General features: G+C 40.1%; 1 protein-coding gene across 2 annotated transcripts in view; it reads right to left on the minus strand.

Moving 5' to 3' along the window:
- Positions 1–16,912, minus strand: part of RNASEH2B (ribonuclease H2 subunit B) — a 56,861-nt gene that overhangs the window by 21,156 nt on the left and 18,793 nt on the right. For both annotated transcript variants that reach the window (XM_076009442.1, XM_012782638.3), the window contains exons 4-7: positions 15,648–15,724; positions 12,797–12,911; positions 3,895–3,959; positions 2,159–2,264 (exon numbers count right to left, since the gene is read on the minus strand). In XM_076009442.1, the coding sequence (XP_075865557.1) occupies positions 2,159–2,264; positions 3,895–3,959; positions 12,797–12,911; positions 15,648–15,724 (363 nt within the window). The remainder of the gene's footprint in view (positions 1–2,158; positions 2,265–3,894; positions 3,960–12,796; positions 12,912–15,647; positions 15,725–16,912) is intronic.

The raw sequence follows: 16,912 nt of genomic DNA on the forward strand, positions 1-16,912 counted from the left end.
TTTTTGAGACGGAGTCTGTTGCCCAGATAGAGTGCCGTGGCATCAGCCTAGCTCACAGCAACCTCAAACTCCTGGGCTCAAGCAATCCTTCTGTCTCAGCCTCCCGAGTAGCTAGGACTACAGGCATATGCCACCATGCCCGGCTAATTTTTTTCTATATATTTTCAGTTGGCCAATTAATTTCTTTCTATTTTTAGTAGCGACAGGGTCTCACTCTTGCTCAGGCTGGTTTTGAACTCCTGACCTTGAGTGATCCGCCCACCTTGGCCTCCCAGAGTGCTAGGATTACAGGCGTGAGCCACCACACCCAGCCATGAATATTATTCTCAAATAATAAAATGACTTAAAAAAAAAAAGAAAAAGAAAACAATGAACTCAGCGGAATCAATAATTTTAAAGCATGTGGATTCTCAGTACTAAAATGCAGCTCTGGCATCAATTAAAAATACAGTTACACAAGACAGTAAAATCTGTTTTAAAATTCTGTTCCTGAATTCAGTATTTTATGTATTATAAAATATAAGGGGATAATCAAACTTAATCATAAGATAGGATAACCACATGGGGACATAAAACACCAAAAGCAGACCCTGGGTTTGCTGCTGGTATATTCATTCTCTTCCTTTTTTTCCTTTCTCTTCTGCTTTCAAGCGAAGGTAATGATCTGCCTCTGTATTACTGAGAAAATGACTGCTGTCTGGTGACCACCTGATCTCAACAAGTCTTCAGTGAGATTTTCACTGTCAATGCAGAACTCAAAGTTACCATTTGACTCTTCTTAAAATGTGCTCATGGTTCTGGGATAGTAATTATCCAATGAGTCATGACTAGACAAAGAGAACTATTTTAAGAAAGCCAACCTATAGTTCATTTGCTTCTTCTAGTACCATACCAAGTTAAAGACCTAAAAAAGGAAATTCGTGTAGTGTGTAAAGCTTACTTTATGGCTGGGACCCTAAATGGCAATATAGCAAAGCCCCTCAGACTCTTGTATGTAGAGCACTGGTAAAAACACTGGACTCAGAACAGAAGACCTTGCTTATTAATTTGGATAAGTCATCTACCTTTCTGAGACCACAGTTTTCCATTTTTAAAATGAGAGGATCTGTCTAACCTCTAACATCTTTTTTCCTACTTAAAAAATCTATGGTCTTATCCACCCATCCATCCATCCAACTGGATCCCTCCTCTCCTTTTTTTTGTTAAAGCCAATTAAACACTGACATCTGGCACACCCAGAATGGCAGTAGCCAACTATCTATATGTGCAAGGTGTTGTAAGGTAGATTTCTGCAAATCAAAGACTGCCTAAGTTACCATTAATCACAAACAGGCTGCTATTCCTACTCTTTATTTGTTTAATGACTAAAGCCAGATGTTTCAGAGTTATACACCCAGCACAAGGGAATACTGAATTGGAGGTTAAGGTCAGAACAATTTCTGTCCCACCATTTGAGAATATTAACTGTGTTATGTAGCTGTTTTTATTCAACTATACATATAAAAATAAGAGGACACTGCATGGTAGGGGGGCGGGGGGAGAATGGTCCTTTTCTTAGGTTATAAAAGAATAAAATTTAAAAAATGCCAAGTAAATCACTTTTCATCTGAAATGAAAATACTGAGCCCTATATTAGGAAATATGCTTCTTGAGAGTAAGATGCAAACAGAAGCAGCCCACTGGAACAGTATAACAAAAAGGTTAAGAGTGGGGGCTTGAGAGACAAGCTCTATCAGTATCTTGACTTTGCCATTTACTAGTTGAGTGACAATGACAGAGCCTCAAGACTCTCATTATGAGATTTACTAGGAGAGTCAGGATGAGAACATGTTTGTATGCTGGCAACTTAGTAAAGGGCCTGGTGTACAACACACCTCAATAAATGATAGCCACGGTTGTTAGGGTTATTATTACCATTAGTGTAAAAGAAATATATACAGAATGAATAATTCAGGTATCACTGAATTACAGAAGTAACCAATGGTAGGAATATTCCTTGCTTCTGAAATAAGATGCTATGCTTGCCACAAGATCTATGAGGCATTGGCAAGAATATGAGGCTTCTGTGACATTAAGATTTTTACATCATAAAATAGGCATTTACACATAAGCAACTCATTCTATACAAAAATCATTTCTGATGAAATGATTTACTTACCTTCCTTGTCACTGGAAACTTGATCCCCAGAGAAAAATGCAGTTGACTGTACCCGGGCACTGACATTTACATGATTGGTTTTTAATGCTGCCATAGTTTGTTTAACCTATAAAGTAACCAAGAGGGGGAGAGTTGCAGGTTATTTTCAACTTAACGTTAGAAATCCATGACTTTCCAGATGGCCCTCAAACCATTTAAGATCTGGGAAAAAGTATTTGAGAATCTAGAAATGTCTTCCCCAGATACCAGAAGATGAGAGATGGCTGCCCATCTGAAGAAAGGCCAAGTGGCAGCAGTACTTCCGGATGATCTCAATACATGACTCTCTGAGGCCTGCACAATATGAGAGGCAACACACTGTGCTAATTGACAGCTCTGACTCTGGAGTCAGGCTGCTAAGGTTTGCTCTGGAACCAGGGGCTGGTTACTTAACCTCTCTGTGCCCCTATCTGTGAAACAGGGATAAAAAATAGTATCCACTTCATCGGATTGTTGTGAGGATCAAATGAGTTCATATATATAAGGCCCTCAGAAGAGAAGCTTGCACAAAGTTTATATATAACAATTTTCTAAACAGAATAAACAATATAAATTTCCCACTTCCTAGAAAACACAAGTATAAACTTCACTTAGCTATTTGTGTCATTATCATTTGCTAAGAGCAAAAATGAAATGCCAAGATTCTGCTCAGCATTTATACTCATTCCTCATCTACATAGAATAAATACTACCACTATATGGCAAATGGAAAGTGAAATATGGCACTTTTAAAATATCTTCACTATTTTGCACCTCAGGAGCCTGATTAATCTCACAGGTCTCATTTCCAGCATCCTGGGCTGCCAATGTGCCTGTTACTGTGACATGACAGACATGGTTTTCACACATAAGCTAGACAAGAACCTTAGGAAACAGTACTATAACTACTGGTATCCACTGATCTTGCAAAAACTGTGTCATTAATAGATCTGGTTTAGTGAGACTTTTTAATCAATGTGAAGGTACACATTATCCTTAGACCAGTGGTTTTCAAAGTAGTTTTATTTATTTTTAACCACAAACCACATTAAGAAATATACAGAAACTCAATGCTCAAACACATATATAAGTATACATTTCAGAGAGCCATACTTAATACTTGCCCTTACTCTGTGCTATCTTTTAATACATTGTATCCTATCCTATCCCATTCTATTTCAAGAGGAATGCTAGTTGCAACCTAAATGGATTTGGAAAGCACCGCCCCAGACCTTATACTAGGTCACGATTCTTAGAATCACTTTGCCTGGAAGATGATCCTTCTTCGGTGTTAAGGACACACTTCCTCTAAGCCTGAACACCTCCTCAGGCCCTTGCTGTGTATGAGCAACATCACCCTTGGACACACCTGCAGGACCGGCGACAGCCAGTGAGCACCAGGCCAGGTATAATCTGGCTTGGAAGACTCAAATCTATGCCAACAGATAGCAAGAAATTCTTCCATTCAGTAGTAGGACCAGGGAGAAATGAGAATGCAGGTCACAAGAAAACACTGAGGTAATTCCAGACCCACACAAATTAGGGATGATAAAAAGTCAAAGACTCTTTCTCATACTTGGATATCTCTATAGGGTTTTCCTCTTTTCGCTAAATATACAGGATGGTCTTTGGATTCAGACTTACTGCCTTATCTAAAGATTTTTTAAAAGGAACACTGAATTTTTTCTTTTGCCAAAGGCACTAGAGAAACACTATACCTTTTTTTCCAGCCACTTTAATGTCTTCTCTTTGCTGTACTTATAATATTTCTTGTTGTTTATTTCTGGATTAAAAGAAAAAAAGGACTCAGCACAATGAATTAAACAAAAAGAAAAACCTCATAAGGTTATATCATATGTAAGTTAACAATATTTCACAATTGTTTTTATTCTTAAGAAACTTAACTTATAAACCTGAAAGCATACTACAGATATTAAAAAAAAAATTCCCCAAACAGAGTCAACCAACTATAAATAAGTGAGAATTTAAAAAACCCTCAAATTATATAAACAATTCAGTAGAAAGGGAAATTTTTGAAACTCAGCAAACTAGCATGCTAAGCAATCTTAATTTTTCTGAATAATTTTAAGCTCATCTCAATGTTCCTAATATAAAAATGTAAATCCCAAGAAAGAAAACTAAAACTAAAGGCAGGTGCCTAATGAAGTTCACTGCATATATTCAGGAAAAAAAGAAAATCTTTTTTTTTTTTTTTTTTTTATATATTTATTTTGAAAAAAAAAAAATCTTAACTACAAGTATTGCCCTGGTGGGATTAGTGGAGCATAAAAGAGAAGATATATCTTTTAATGTATTACCAATATAATCATAGCTATATTTCAGAATCTAGATTTATGGTTGGCTCAACCTGGCCCTTTATGGGGATAAAAGTTTCCCCTTTTGTAACCTATACTTCCTCTCCTCACAATCCACCTGGCCTTATGTACCATGCCATTGCACCATGACTTCCTCTGCAGCACTTTTCACCCATGGGTGTCTTCTTTCTGTGCAGTTGGCAGGGGCAGCGCTTCCACTCCGGCCCCCTCCATGCCAGAGCTCCCTGTATGACCACTGGAAACCCTTGGGCCAGATGCGAACTCACCACGTGACAGTGACATAGAATGAGGTTCCTCTTTCTCCCTTGCATATCACGGTGGGAATGGAACCTGCTCATTCAGGGGGAATTTTCTGCAGCCTGTTAAATGTATTGTCACAGGAGAGGGCCTGGGAGGTCCCTGGCCCTAGTTCCTGTGCCTTTTCTCTCTGTTTCAGCCTTCTATGGTTGTCAGCGTCGTGGGCAAGATGAGACAGGATGGACCTCTCACCCGTCTCTTCAGCACACGTCCCTCCAGTAACAAAAAGGCGGGACAGTTGCAAACAGCATTCCTATCAGAATAGGAGTGTCTGCTCTCCTGGAGCCAAGGCCGGGCAAACAAAAGCCAAGGAGACTGCTCTCCCTCTCCCTGGAGATGATGTCCCAGCCTATGCACAGATCAGGGGAATTTTAAGAGCACACAGCAATCACTCAATAAATGTATGCTGTTAGATGGTTGTCAGAAGTTCTGTTCATTGCCTGAGGTAAAAAATCTCCAAAAAAACCTCAAGGCTCAAGTTTCTCCTGTGAAATCCGACCTTGACTCTGCTGGTCACGACTCTCTTGCCTCTACCCCATATTTTCTGAAAGGACATCTACAGTCGGCCAGCTTTCCTTCCTGTCTCCCACTCCCCGAGCCCCTAGGCAGGCCTCTCCTCTCCCCGCTAGAAAATTCTCTCTCAGAAGGGGTGGAGAACACAGACGCAGCCACCACGCCTGGGCTCACACACGCCCGGCTCACACTGTCGCCGTGGGGAGCCACTTCACTCTCGAAACCTGTTTCCCACATGTAAAGTGAGGGTTTTCTCATTGGGCTATTTTAGCATGAAGTGAGATAATCCATACAGATCCTATAGCACAACACCTGCTCCTCACAAATACTTAATATGAGCTAATAAAAAAAAGGATGAAAATGATGATCTCTCAATAATTGCACTAATGCTTATCCAGGCCTGTGTTAAGTTCATTAAATACATTTCCTTTCTAAGCAGTCAGAATAAATCTTAGAATCAGGTGAAGACCATTACTTGTCCCCATCTTAGAAGACTGGGTGTGAGTGACATTAAGTAAATTGCCCAAAGTCACTGAGGTTGGAGCAGGAGCAACCAGGATTTCCACCCCAGCTGACTTCAAAGCTGTGGATCCGATGTTTGCCTTGCCAAGATCAATCAGGTCTACGCCCTTCCTGGTACTTCCTGCCACTCTGTTGTTTATGGGAAAAATCTCTCCTCCCTGGCATCTGTAAAAGCTGCTTCCTTTCAGTTTTGCTCTGTCTCTGATGACTCTTCTCTGATTCCTTTCCCAGCTCTGCTTCACCCTATTCCAAGGCCAACTGCACCTTTCTCCCGGAGTGACCTCCTCCTGGCTCGACAAGACTAAACAAACCAACCGGGGAGCCCAGAACCCTGAGCGGAGGCTCCATGTGTCTAAAACCAAACTGTTCATCCCCCTCCCACACCACTCCTGGTTAAGCAGGCTTGAACCTTGGAGCCAGTGCTCACTTCCGCTTGTTCCCCGCCACTCTGCATCACTTAGTCCCATGGGAGATGGGAAGTGCAGAGAGAAAAAACACCAACATTATTGTGGGGGGATGGGGGAGGTGAAAAAAATACTGTGTCAGAAATTGGAAGGCTTAGATTGTAGTGTTGCATCAATAATTACTTCGTTTTTTTTTAAAAAATCAACTTTAGGCATAATGTTCATAGAATTAACACACCTATTTTAAGTGTACAATTTGAGGAGTTTGGAGAAATGTATGCAATAATGTAACCATCACCCTAAAAAGGTCCACTGAACCCTTATGTTCCCTTGAGCCCCAATTCTCTCACCCCTGCCTACATCTCAGGTAGCCACTGATCTATCATTATAGGTAAGTTCTTACTTTATTCTAGAACTTCATAGAATTGAAATGATACAGTATATATTTTTTGTGTGTTCATCTTCTCTTGCTCAACATAATTTCTGTGAGATCCATCCATTTTGTTGTAGCTAGCAATAGTTCCTTCCTTTCTATTGGAAAGTAATATCCTAGAGTATGGATATACCACATTTGTTTACCCATCCACCTACTGAAGGGCATTTAGGTTGTTTCCAGTTTGGGCCCATTTTGAAAAAAATGCTTTAAAAAAAAAATAAGGCTGCTCTGACCATTCTTGCACAAGTCTTTGCATGGACCTATATTTTCCTAAGTCTTGGGTAAATATCTAGGAGCAGAATTGCTGACTGACTCATAAGAATCAGGAATTGTGGTTATACCATTTTACACTTCCACCAGCCAGGCAGGTAATTTCCAATTGTCCCACAACTCACAATTTCCTTTGTTCCCTCAATGGTGCCTTTAAAAAACAGAACATATTAATTTTGATGAAATTTATAATTTTTTTTTATGGTTAGTGGGTTTTGTGTCCTAAGAAATCTTTGCTTATTCCCCAAGGCAACAAAGATTTTGTCCTATACTTTCTTATAGAAGTTCAATAGTTTTGGTTTTTTAATTTAAGATAGTGATTCACTTTGTGTTAATTTTTCTGAGTGTAAGGTGGGGGTCAGTGTTCATTATTTTTCATATGGCTATCTAATTCTTTCATCAGCAGTTGTTGAAAATACAATCCATTTTCTCATTGAATTATCTTGCCATCTTAGAAAAAACTCAATTGACCATATAAGTATAGGTCCATTTCTGGACTCTCTATTCCATTTATCTATATATTTATCCTTATACCAATACCTTGATTATAAGTCTTTAAATCAGTGTGTGTAAGTTCTCCAAATTTATTCTTTGATTTCAAAACTGTTTTGGTTATTATAGGTAATTTACATAGTCATCTAAATTTTAGAATCAGTTTTATTAATTTCTACCAAAAAAAAAAAAGCCTATTAAGCATTACATTGAATCTATAGAACAATCTGGGGAGAACAGACACACCTTAACAATATTGTGTCTTCCAATTCATGCATATGGTGTATTTTTCCATTTATTTAATTTTTCTTTAATTTTTCTCAGCAATGCTTTATAATGTTCAGTATACTGGTCTTGCACATATTACGGTACATTTATCCTTTGAACCTCATGATTTTTGATGATAGTATAAATGGTATGTTTTTATTCCATTCCCCAATTGTTCACTGCTAGTATATAAACATACAACTGATGTTTGTATATTGATCTTTTATCCTGAAACCTTGCTTATTAGTTCTAGTAACTTTTTTTGTAGATCCCTTTGGATTTTCTGCATACATGACAATATTATCTATGAATAAAGACAGTTGTACTACTGACTTTTCAATCTGTAGCCTTTTATTTCTTTTTCATGTCTGATAGACTCTGCTAGGACTTCCACCACAATGGTGAATAGAAGTGGTAAAAGCAGACATGATTGTCTTATTTCCAGTCTTAGGGGAAAATTGTGTTCATTCTTTGCAATGACGATGATATTTGCTGTAAGTTTGCCAAAGATGCTCTTTACCAGATTAAGAAAGTTTCCTTCTATTACTAATTTTCTGAGAATTTGTATCATGATTAAATTTTGTGAAATGTCTTTTCTCTATCTATTGAGATAATCATACAATTTTTCTTTTGTGATGTGTAAGTATGGTGAATTAACACTAATTGATTTTCTAATATTCAACGATCTTTGCATTCCTACAAATAAATCCCATTTAAGTTTTACATATTTGATTTTCTCATATTTTGTTAAGCATTTTTCAGTCTATGATCATAAGGGATATTGGTCTGGTATTCTTTTTGTAATAATTTTGATTTTGATATTGGAAAAATTCTGGTTTCATAAAATTAGTCAGGAAACATGCCTTCCTCATCTATTTTCTGAAAGAATTTGAGCAAGTGTTATTTCTTTGTACTATTTCTTCCTTAAAGTATATTAGGATTCACCAGTCAAGGAAGTTTTACAATTATACATTTATTTATAAATTAAACACTCCCTGGATAAAATGATCACTGTATCCAAGAACGCTATAAAAGGATCCAGTATATAAACTGTTTCTTAATTTTGAAATTTATGAATTCCAAAAACCAAGGAAGTTTAAAGTATTCACGAAGGCCACAGACTACCCACAATTATGAAAAATACCATAGCACATTCATTCATGTCCTAAATTTAATATTTGTAAGAGTTATTAAGGTAGATAATACGTGCATATGCTGGAAAGGTTTTTTTCCTTATGTGCCTGGTGCCTATAAAAGTGGTTTCAAACATCTGGAAAGACTGGCTTTACAAAATAAAGATAGAATAAAAGTGAGTCCGCAATGAACTAACACATTCAGAAACTGGGTAATCAGTTCACAAACTTGAATTTCCCTGATGTATTGTTGAACAAACTGCCTAGAGCACATTTTCACTTCTAGTTTCTCAATGTTTTCCATAACTGAGAAGCTCATATGGTCTCTTTTTTCCCCTGCCTCTTGGGGAAAGAAACTTGGCAACTGTACTTGGGGTATTTTAATCAGGTAAGTTTTCCTGGCTCTTCCTGTTAATCACCTCAGACAGCTCAGTGCAGAACAGCTTTCGCTTGCAATATGAAACACAGTGTTACATTCAAGATAAAGTTCATGACCCTTTATTAGTCCTTTCCCATGCCATCTCTCCACTGAATGTGAGCTTCTTTGGCAAGAAACGTGCTCTGAGCCCCAGAGCTAACAAATAGAGACACATCATTTCCTTTGCTAATAAAGCAGGCAGGGCTAAGGTCGCCAGCATCATCATTCAGGGTGCAAACAACCGTGGCTGGGTTTATTCACCAGGGAGAAGGCAGGAGGGGAAGGTTCTTACAGACCTAGCAGGCTTAACTAGATCTTTAATGCCATAGAAGTTCAAGACCACATCTGGAGTTTAGTATCAAAATAGCTGGCTGGGGACTTTGAGTATTTCAGGTTTGACTCTATCTGCACAAGCGCCTGTGGAGAGGATGGAAGTTAAAAAATATCAGCTTTCTTCTTTACCTTTGCTCCCCGTCAGGGATATTAACTGACCACTCTTTTTTTTTTTTTTTTTTTTTTTTTTGAGACAGAGTCTCGCTTTCTTGCCTAGGCTAGAGTGAGTGCCGTGGCGTCAGCCTAGCTCACAGCAACCTCAAACTCCTGGGCTCAAGCAATCCTACTGCCTCAGCCTCCCAAGTTGCTGGGACTACAGGCATGAGCCACCATGCCCGGCTAATTTTTTATATATATATATTAGTTGGCCAATTGATTTCTTTCTATTTTTATAGTAGAGACGGGGTCTCGCTCAGGCTGGTTTTGAACTCCTGACCTTGAGCAATCCGCCCGCCTCGGCCTCCCAGAGTGCTAGGATTACAAGCGTGAGCCACCGCGCCCGGCCTTAACTGACCACTCTTTAGTAATCTTCTTTGCTTCTTACTAAAAATCTAGACGTAAATACAGAGAATGGAACCAAACGCTAATTTACAAACGGACTATAATCCAAATTCAAACCGGCAGCCAGTGGCCACGACAAGCACTGAAAGACGACCTGCAGGTCACACAGTGGCTGGAATCTGGAGGAAGCCCACTGCAGGGAGGAGAACTGTGTTTTCCTTAAGCTACAGAAGTTCTCTTTCTCCTTTCCTGTCTCCTTCTTTTTGCCACAGAAAGGAAAATTATTAAGAGGGGATATACCAGGTTAAAAAATGCAGGTTATAATAACAATGAAAGGGAATTACTGCAAAGATTAAATAATATAAGTGAAACGATAAGCATGCACTTCCCGCTGTATTGGAAGTAGACCCATGTCCTACATGTGTCTAGTCTGACAGGCTCTCATAACTAGTTGTAAATTTCCAATTGCTAAGCAATCCCCTGCGTATCTTCATGGAAAAATATGTCCATCTTAGTACACTATCCTTGTACACAAACCTTACATAAAGAACAATATTTCACATTTTTATGTTTTGGGTCAAGGGGAAAAGCCTGTAATGTGGAACTGTTTATGTGTTTCTTTTATGAAGAGGCCTTTTTGAGGATGAAGCATCCGAGACCTTACTATTTCTGTTTTTCCCCCATTTACAAAATTTTTTGGTTGTGTTTTTAAACTTTCCATTATTTCAAGATTTACAAGCTGTAGTTCATTAAGAGAAGAATTTGATATAAAGAAACTGCCAAGCCTCTAGAGATTACATGCATCTTTTACTGTGTGAAATTTAGTCTGAATTACTTTATGTTTTGCCTTACTATTGTCTAAAAATAAAGAAGGAAAGTTTTGAGGCCTAGGGTTTAAGAAATCTGGCAAATATAAAGGCTGATAATATAGAAGCTTTGAAAATAGAAGTGCAGAACTTCCAAAAGTTAGGCAATGTTGACAAGTAAAGGAGATTGGGACAGAAGTTCAGACAATGATGAAATAAATGGTTAGGGATTTGGTTTGCAAGGGAGAAGAGATGGGAGAGAGCAGCTCTTGCTCCCAGCTGCAGACAGTAAGCAAACAGATGCTGAGGCACTGACATCGTTTCTGAATCTGGGTTTCTGAGTTTTGCTTTAAGATGACTGTTCTTATACAGCTAATGGTAGAATTCTAGATAATGAGTTAACTGCATTTTCAACTTGTATTGACAAAAATTAAAATGACTTGTAATTATTCTTTATTATTTTAGTTTTGAAGAATGTTTATGGCCTACTTTGTCACCCACAAAAGGACTGCTGTCTCATGCCAAACTCAGCATCGGGGAAAGTCTTTACTGGGACTGGTTTGATGTAACCTTGGCACCACACATCTCTCAGATCCACACTGGAGCGCCAAGTGTGGCCAGCTATGAATTTGTAGACCCCTCAAACATGAAAGGTGATAGATGAGGTTCTCTCCTTTCCCACCATAAACTTATACTTCTTAAAAGCACCACTTTCTTGGTTCCGGAAGAACTGTCACAGTTGACTAACCCATCTGTGACCCAAATAGGCACAGCTTATCAGCCTGTTGTTCTGGTTCCCACACTTTGTTTCCATACTAATCCTGAAACTGCTTGGACGATTTTTGGAGACATGATGCTAAGTTTGTATAGTGGTTCTAACCTGTCATGGTTCTAACCTGTCAAAACACATTCACACACACTGCCTCGCTTCCTCCTCTCAAAAATCAAATGCCTGCTATCTAAAGCTCACCTCTTCATCACCCAAGCCTGCTGCTCTAGCCCATGTTCCCTGTCTCCAGGACGTCACCACTACACATCTTGAGAGTCAGGCAGGAACTCAGATGTCATCCTTGACTCCTCCTTCTCCTTGACCACCAGCCAACCACCAGATGTGACTACTTCCTTCTGGTTCCATCTCATACACTCAGGCGACTGTGATCTCCTGTCCAGATCATGGCAACAGCCTCCATGGACCTGGCCTTAGCCCTCCAATATATTGTGCACACTAGAGCACTGCCCTGCTTAAAACTCCACACACACACCATTACCAGGACTCCAGTGAGAGGTCATTTCCCCCAGGACAACACCACAATATCCACCCACCGCACTCCCCACCCGACACTGCCATTTTCGGAACCTGTGCTGAGTATCCCCAGAAAACCCAGGGTCCACTTCCACTGTTATGAATGCCTAGGCTGTCATATGCCCTCTTCAGACTCAGAGAAAAGTGAAGGAAAGGACGATGTCTTATTTATAAGTATCCAGAGCTTAGCACTAGTGTGCAACATACACTTCTTGGTAGGTGCCAAATAAATGCTTCTGGAATCGAGGAACAGGTTTTACATAATCTTACAAACGAGGAATCTGAGCCAGAAGGCAGTTGAGTGACTTGCCTAAAGTCACAGAACTAGTCAAAGAAGAATGAGACTGAGGCCACGCCTTGTGATCTGCGCCCTGTGGGAGACAGGCACCAGATTTCACTGGCTGCAGTTCCAAAGACTGAACAATCCAGTGCAAGCAAAGAACGCAAGGGAATCTGAATGACGGCTTCCCCCAGGACCAGCACAGTGTAAGTAGTACATTCAACGGGCCTGTAAGCAGGTACTTTGTCAGACAAAGGCCCACCCTTCCTACCAGCCATAAGCCTGACCTCAAAGGCTTGTAGGTTGTACCTTTTTCCTCTGTCACATGGTGAAGTAACTTCTCAAGTTCAGGAAGTTTCAGCAACAAGACGCAATTCGGAAAGACGTCATCTACCACAACTTGATCTAGGGGTTGAAACTTTCCCTGGGGGGGAAAAACACTTTAGTTATTCGGAAGGCAAACATTCTAGTTAACTCACTCACACAGAAAACGAGGAGAAAAAGGTCCATTGCCACATGGCTGGGCCTTTAAACCTTAGCTTAGAGCCACTTGTTCCATCGAAGGAATGCTACCTGAGGCTAGGCTCTAGGACTGACCCCAGCTCCCTCTAGGACAGCTCTTGTGACCACTGGGGCTCCAAGCGGCATACCATCTCCCTTGGGCATACGGTCACCAGATGAAACAGGGAACAAAGACTCAGAAAAGCACCGGAGGCCATAGAAACGTGCAAAGATGACAGACACTGCCGGTGATTGGCTGGTGCCACCACCTGTTCCGTATGCAGAAGAACCAGCTGAGGTCACAGAGCAGGAGTCCTGACCCTCACACAGGAGCCCAGACGGAGTCCAGACACACATCTGCCTCCCGTCCTCACTCCAGGGCTGAAGAAAGCTGTAGCCACCACACAAAGAGAAATACCAAAAGTGACCCTACTCCCGCAGAGCTGCCTGAGAGTGCTTCCTAGCACAGACCAGAACTCGAAAACAGACAGCTAGAGGGCTCGGGCCCAAGGAGCTGCGACAGGCCGAATCAGGTCAGTGGCCCAAGTATATAAGGCCTGGTTACCAGCGGGCCAGAGGCGCAGACTGTAAGAATTCACAACATTGTTTATTCTTCAGAATTAGGTCTACTTTTTCTTGGCTTTACTAGCAGCAGGGAGAGGTGAAGTTTGTCTAAATTAAGATATTAATTAATTAAGATATGCCCCCAATTTGGGTACAGGGCCTTGCCCATGCCCTACTTCTAGCTCATTCCACTTCTGTTTCAGTGACAACTCCTTCTGAAGGGACAAAAACTGCATCTTGTCAGTTTTCTTTCTGCAAATGCAGCTTCCTTGGGTTTTAAGGGTGAAATTTTCTCATTCGTTTGGTAGCACGTGTAACAGCTTGTCATACTTTCTGTTAGGTTAACAAGTGCCAAGAAATGCCTCAATTTAAATGTTCTCTTTTTCCTTCAAATAGTAAGAATAATGCACAGATCGCCCAAGTCTTACCGTCTTTAGATTGCCATGTACTTGCAGTTAAAAAAAAAAAATGCCAGTTTCATTTAGGAATATCCTTTCATCAGTAATAAAAGCAATCAATTGTACTTAAATCTTGATCCTTGAGTGCAAGTTGTGTGGACGTTCTGTGATAAAAGTCGGGTGTGACTAAAGCGCTTCTGCTGTATCCTGAAACCGAGACACACTCATGCGGTGGTCTGAGATGTGAGCAGAACTAGCTGCCTTTTTATGGATATCATTTTTACTTGAAAAACCCACTATGAAAGATGGCTATTCAGACTCACATATTGGGAAAATGTGAATGAAGTGACCCTGTCATTTCAAGGAAAAGACTGACAAATTTGTAGCCAATGACAAAATTTGAGCTTTCAAGCAAAAATTAGAATTGCATATGCCACTATGACAGCTTCCCAGTACTTGCAGAGCTTTCTTATGAGATCAGTGATGGTATTAACAAAAGGGGTGTGTGTGTGTATAAAATGAGATGTGTCAACATTTGAAAGATCTGCATAATTCAGTGAACCAATTTTTCCAAATGACCAAAACATGCTGTTACAAAATTGTATGTGGGCAAAAAGATCCATTTTTAGTAAAAGACAGACCAATGAATTTTAATGTAATAGAGTACTGACAAAGCTTTAGTTTCCATATTACAACTAACCTTTAAAAACTACCTCTTGTTGCTTTTGAAGTAGTATCAATGAAGAATATCCACAATTACCTGAAGAGGCTATTATACTATTCCTTTCTTTTCTGACTACATATATATATGAGGTCACATATTTTTCATATACTTCTACCAAAATATATGCAAATAGACCGAATACAGAATCAGATATGAGAATCCAGTTGTGTTCCAACCAAACATTAAAGTAAAATGTAAAATGATGCCACATGTCTCATTAAATTTTGTTGTTTGTATCATTAAAAATGTGTTATTTATGTTAACATGTAACGGCCTTATTATTTTTAATTTTAACTAAATAAAATTACTTTTAAATTTCTTAGTTTTAATTTTTAACAGTAAATATTGAGAGGCAGAACCCACAAAAACATAACTCTTTGGAACCCTTAATAATTTTAAGTGTAAATATATCATAAAAACAAAATGTTTCAGAACTTCTGGCTGAAACTATCACTATTAGTAAACTCTGTCTTTATTTATATGACAAAGGCAAATTTTACCCACCTGGGATTCCTTAAGTCTCACTAGCATGTCCCCATTAAAGAGCTTCTAATAGACATGCCCTAGTTTACCAATTCCACAGCCTGTCAGAAGATGAATTTTTCCTCTCCTAAGGCCTGTGGTCCATATTTTAACATTTGCTTTGGATTTCAAATCTAATGAGCACTTGATAAAAGTTTTCAGCGCTGGGCTTTGTCAATCTGTAGGCACACAGCACAGTGACTTAGGCAAGTCAGAGGTTACAGGCAAGCTAGAGCCAGACTGGATTGAGACTAAGGTACTATTTCTCAGGCCGTGCGGCAGTGCTCTGACCCATTCTGGCAAATGCAAGACACGTTTTCACAATCGCCATGTTAAATCTGAAGTGCGGAGAATCTCCATTTAGACCAGTAGAACGAGAGAGAGAGAGAGAAGCAGCAAAACCACCCCATTCTGCTTGCGCACTGCCCATGCCCCACGCTGGGAAACCCACCTCCTTGTCGGCCTTCACGAGGTAGTGGAGAAGCAGAAACAGAGGGTCCATGGGTGTGGCAAAGTGGAGAAGACCTCCTGCAGATTAAAGGAACAAATGGAATTAAGTGTTTTGGAAAGACAATGTGGTTATTTCATCTCAATCTCAATGTGAAAACCATTTGTTGAAACATATGTGTGAAATCCCAAACTCAGAAGCTCTTCTTACACAGGCCTAAGGGTCTATGTGACTCCCTTAAAAGGTAGAATGTGCTCCATGATATTTTACTCCAAAGAGCTTCAGGTTCCTGCGTGGAGAGGAGAGCCAACACACTGAAAGTGATCGTTAGCTTTCCATTTCTTCTTTGGAAATCATTGTTAACAAAGCCTCCCCACCCCCAAAAAAAGCAAGAGTCAAGGGAAACACAGACAGATTGGAGACCCGGCAAACATTAGGAAACTTGCATAGTCAGTCTATGTATAAAGCTGCAGAGAAATGTAACTTCCTGTGCTTGTGAGGATGAAGCCAGCATCACTCTCTCTGTACACAGTTCCTTCTCAGTCTGCAGGCAGAGGGATGCAGAATGCCCCAAGCATCCACCGACTGCTCCCACCCCAGCGAGCCCTAGGTCATGAGGCAGAACATGGGGCTCGAGGGATCCATTTCCCCTTGGAGTCAGCACTGCCCCCAAATTAAAGGAACACTGAAAGACACAGAACTTTGGTGGTGATGGAGTGTGTGTGTGTGTGTGTGTGTGTGTGTATAGTATTTTACATAACAGAGCTTTTTTAAAAACTTTGTTTTAGTCTAGTCTATCTTTTTCAATCCTTCTGCCTCAGCCTCCCGAGTAGCTGGGACTACAGGCATGCGCCACCATGCCCGGCTAATTTTTTCTATATATATTAGCTGGCCAATTAATTTCTTTCTATTTATAGTAGAGACGGGGTCTCGCTCTTACTCAGGCTGGTTTCGAACTCCTGACCTCAAGCAATCCACCTGCCTCAACCTCCCAGAGTGCTAGGATTGCAGGCGTGAGCCACAGCGCCCGGCCTAGTCTTATCTTTTAGAAGCTGTATCAGTATCCAGTTTCAAGGAAATAAGATGTTAAAAACTTGAAGACCCTCCAAAGAGTTTCCAGGTTAACATAATGTGCACTCCTTGCTGCAAAGGTGATCTAACTTCAGACTAAGGATGTGTCAGTGTTTTAGGAGACAAATCAGAGTCGTTAGTTTAAAATTTCCTACCATCTAAGACACACCGAGGATGACCGAAACTTAGTGCTCAGA

This window comes from Microcebus murinus, chromosome 13 (assembly GCF_040939455.1).
Source record: "Microcebus murinus isolate Inina chromosome 13, M.murinus_Inina_mat1.0, whole genome shotgun sequence".
NCBI lineage: Eukaryota > Metazoa > Chordata > Mammalia > Primates > Cheirogaleidae > Microcebus > Microcebus murinus.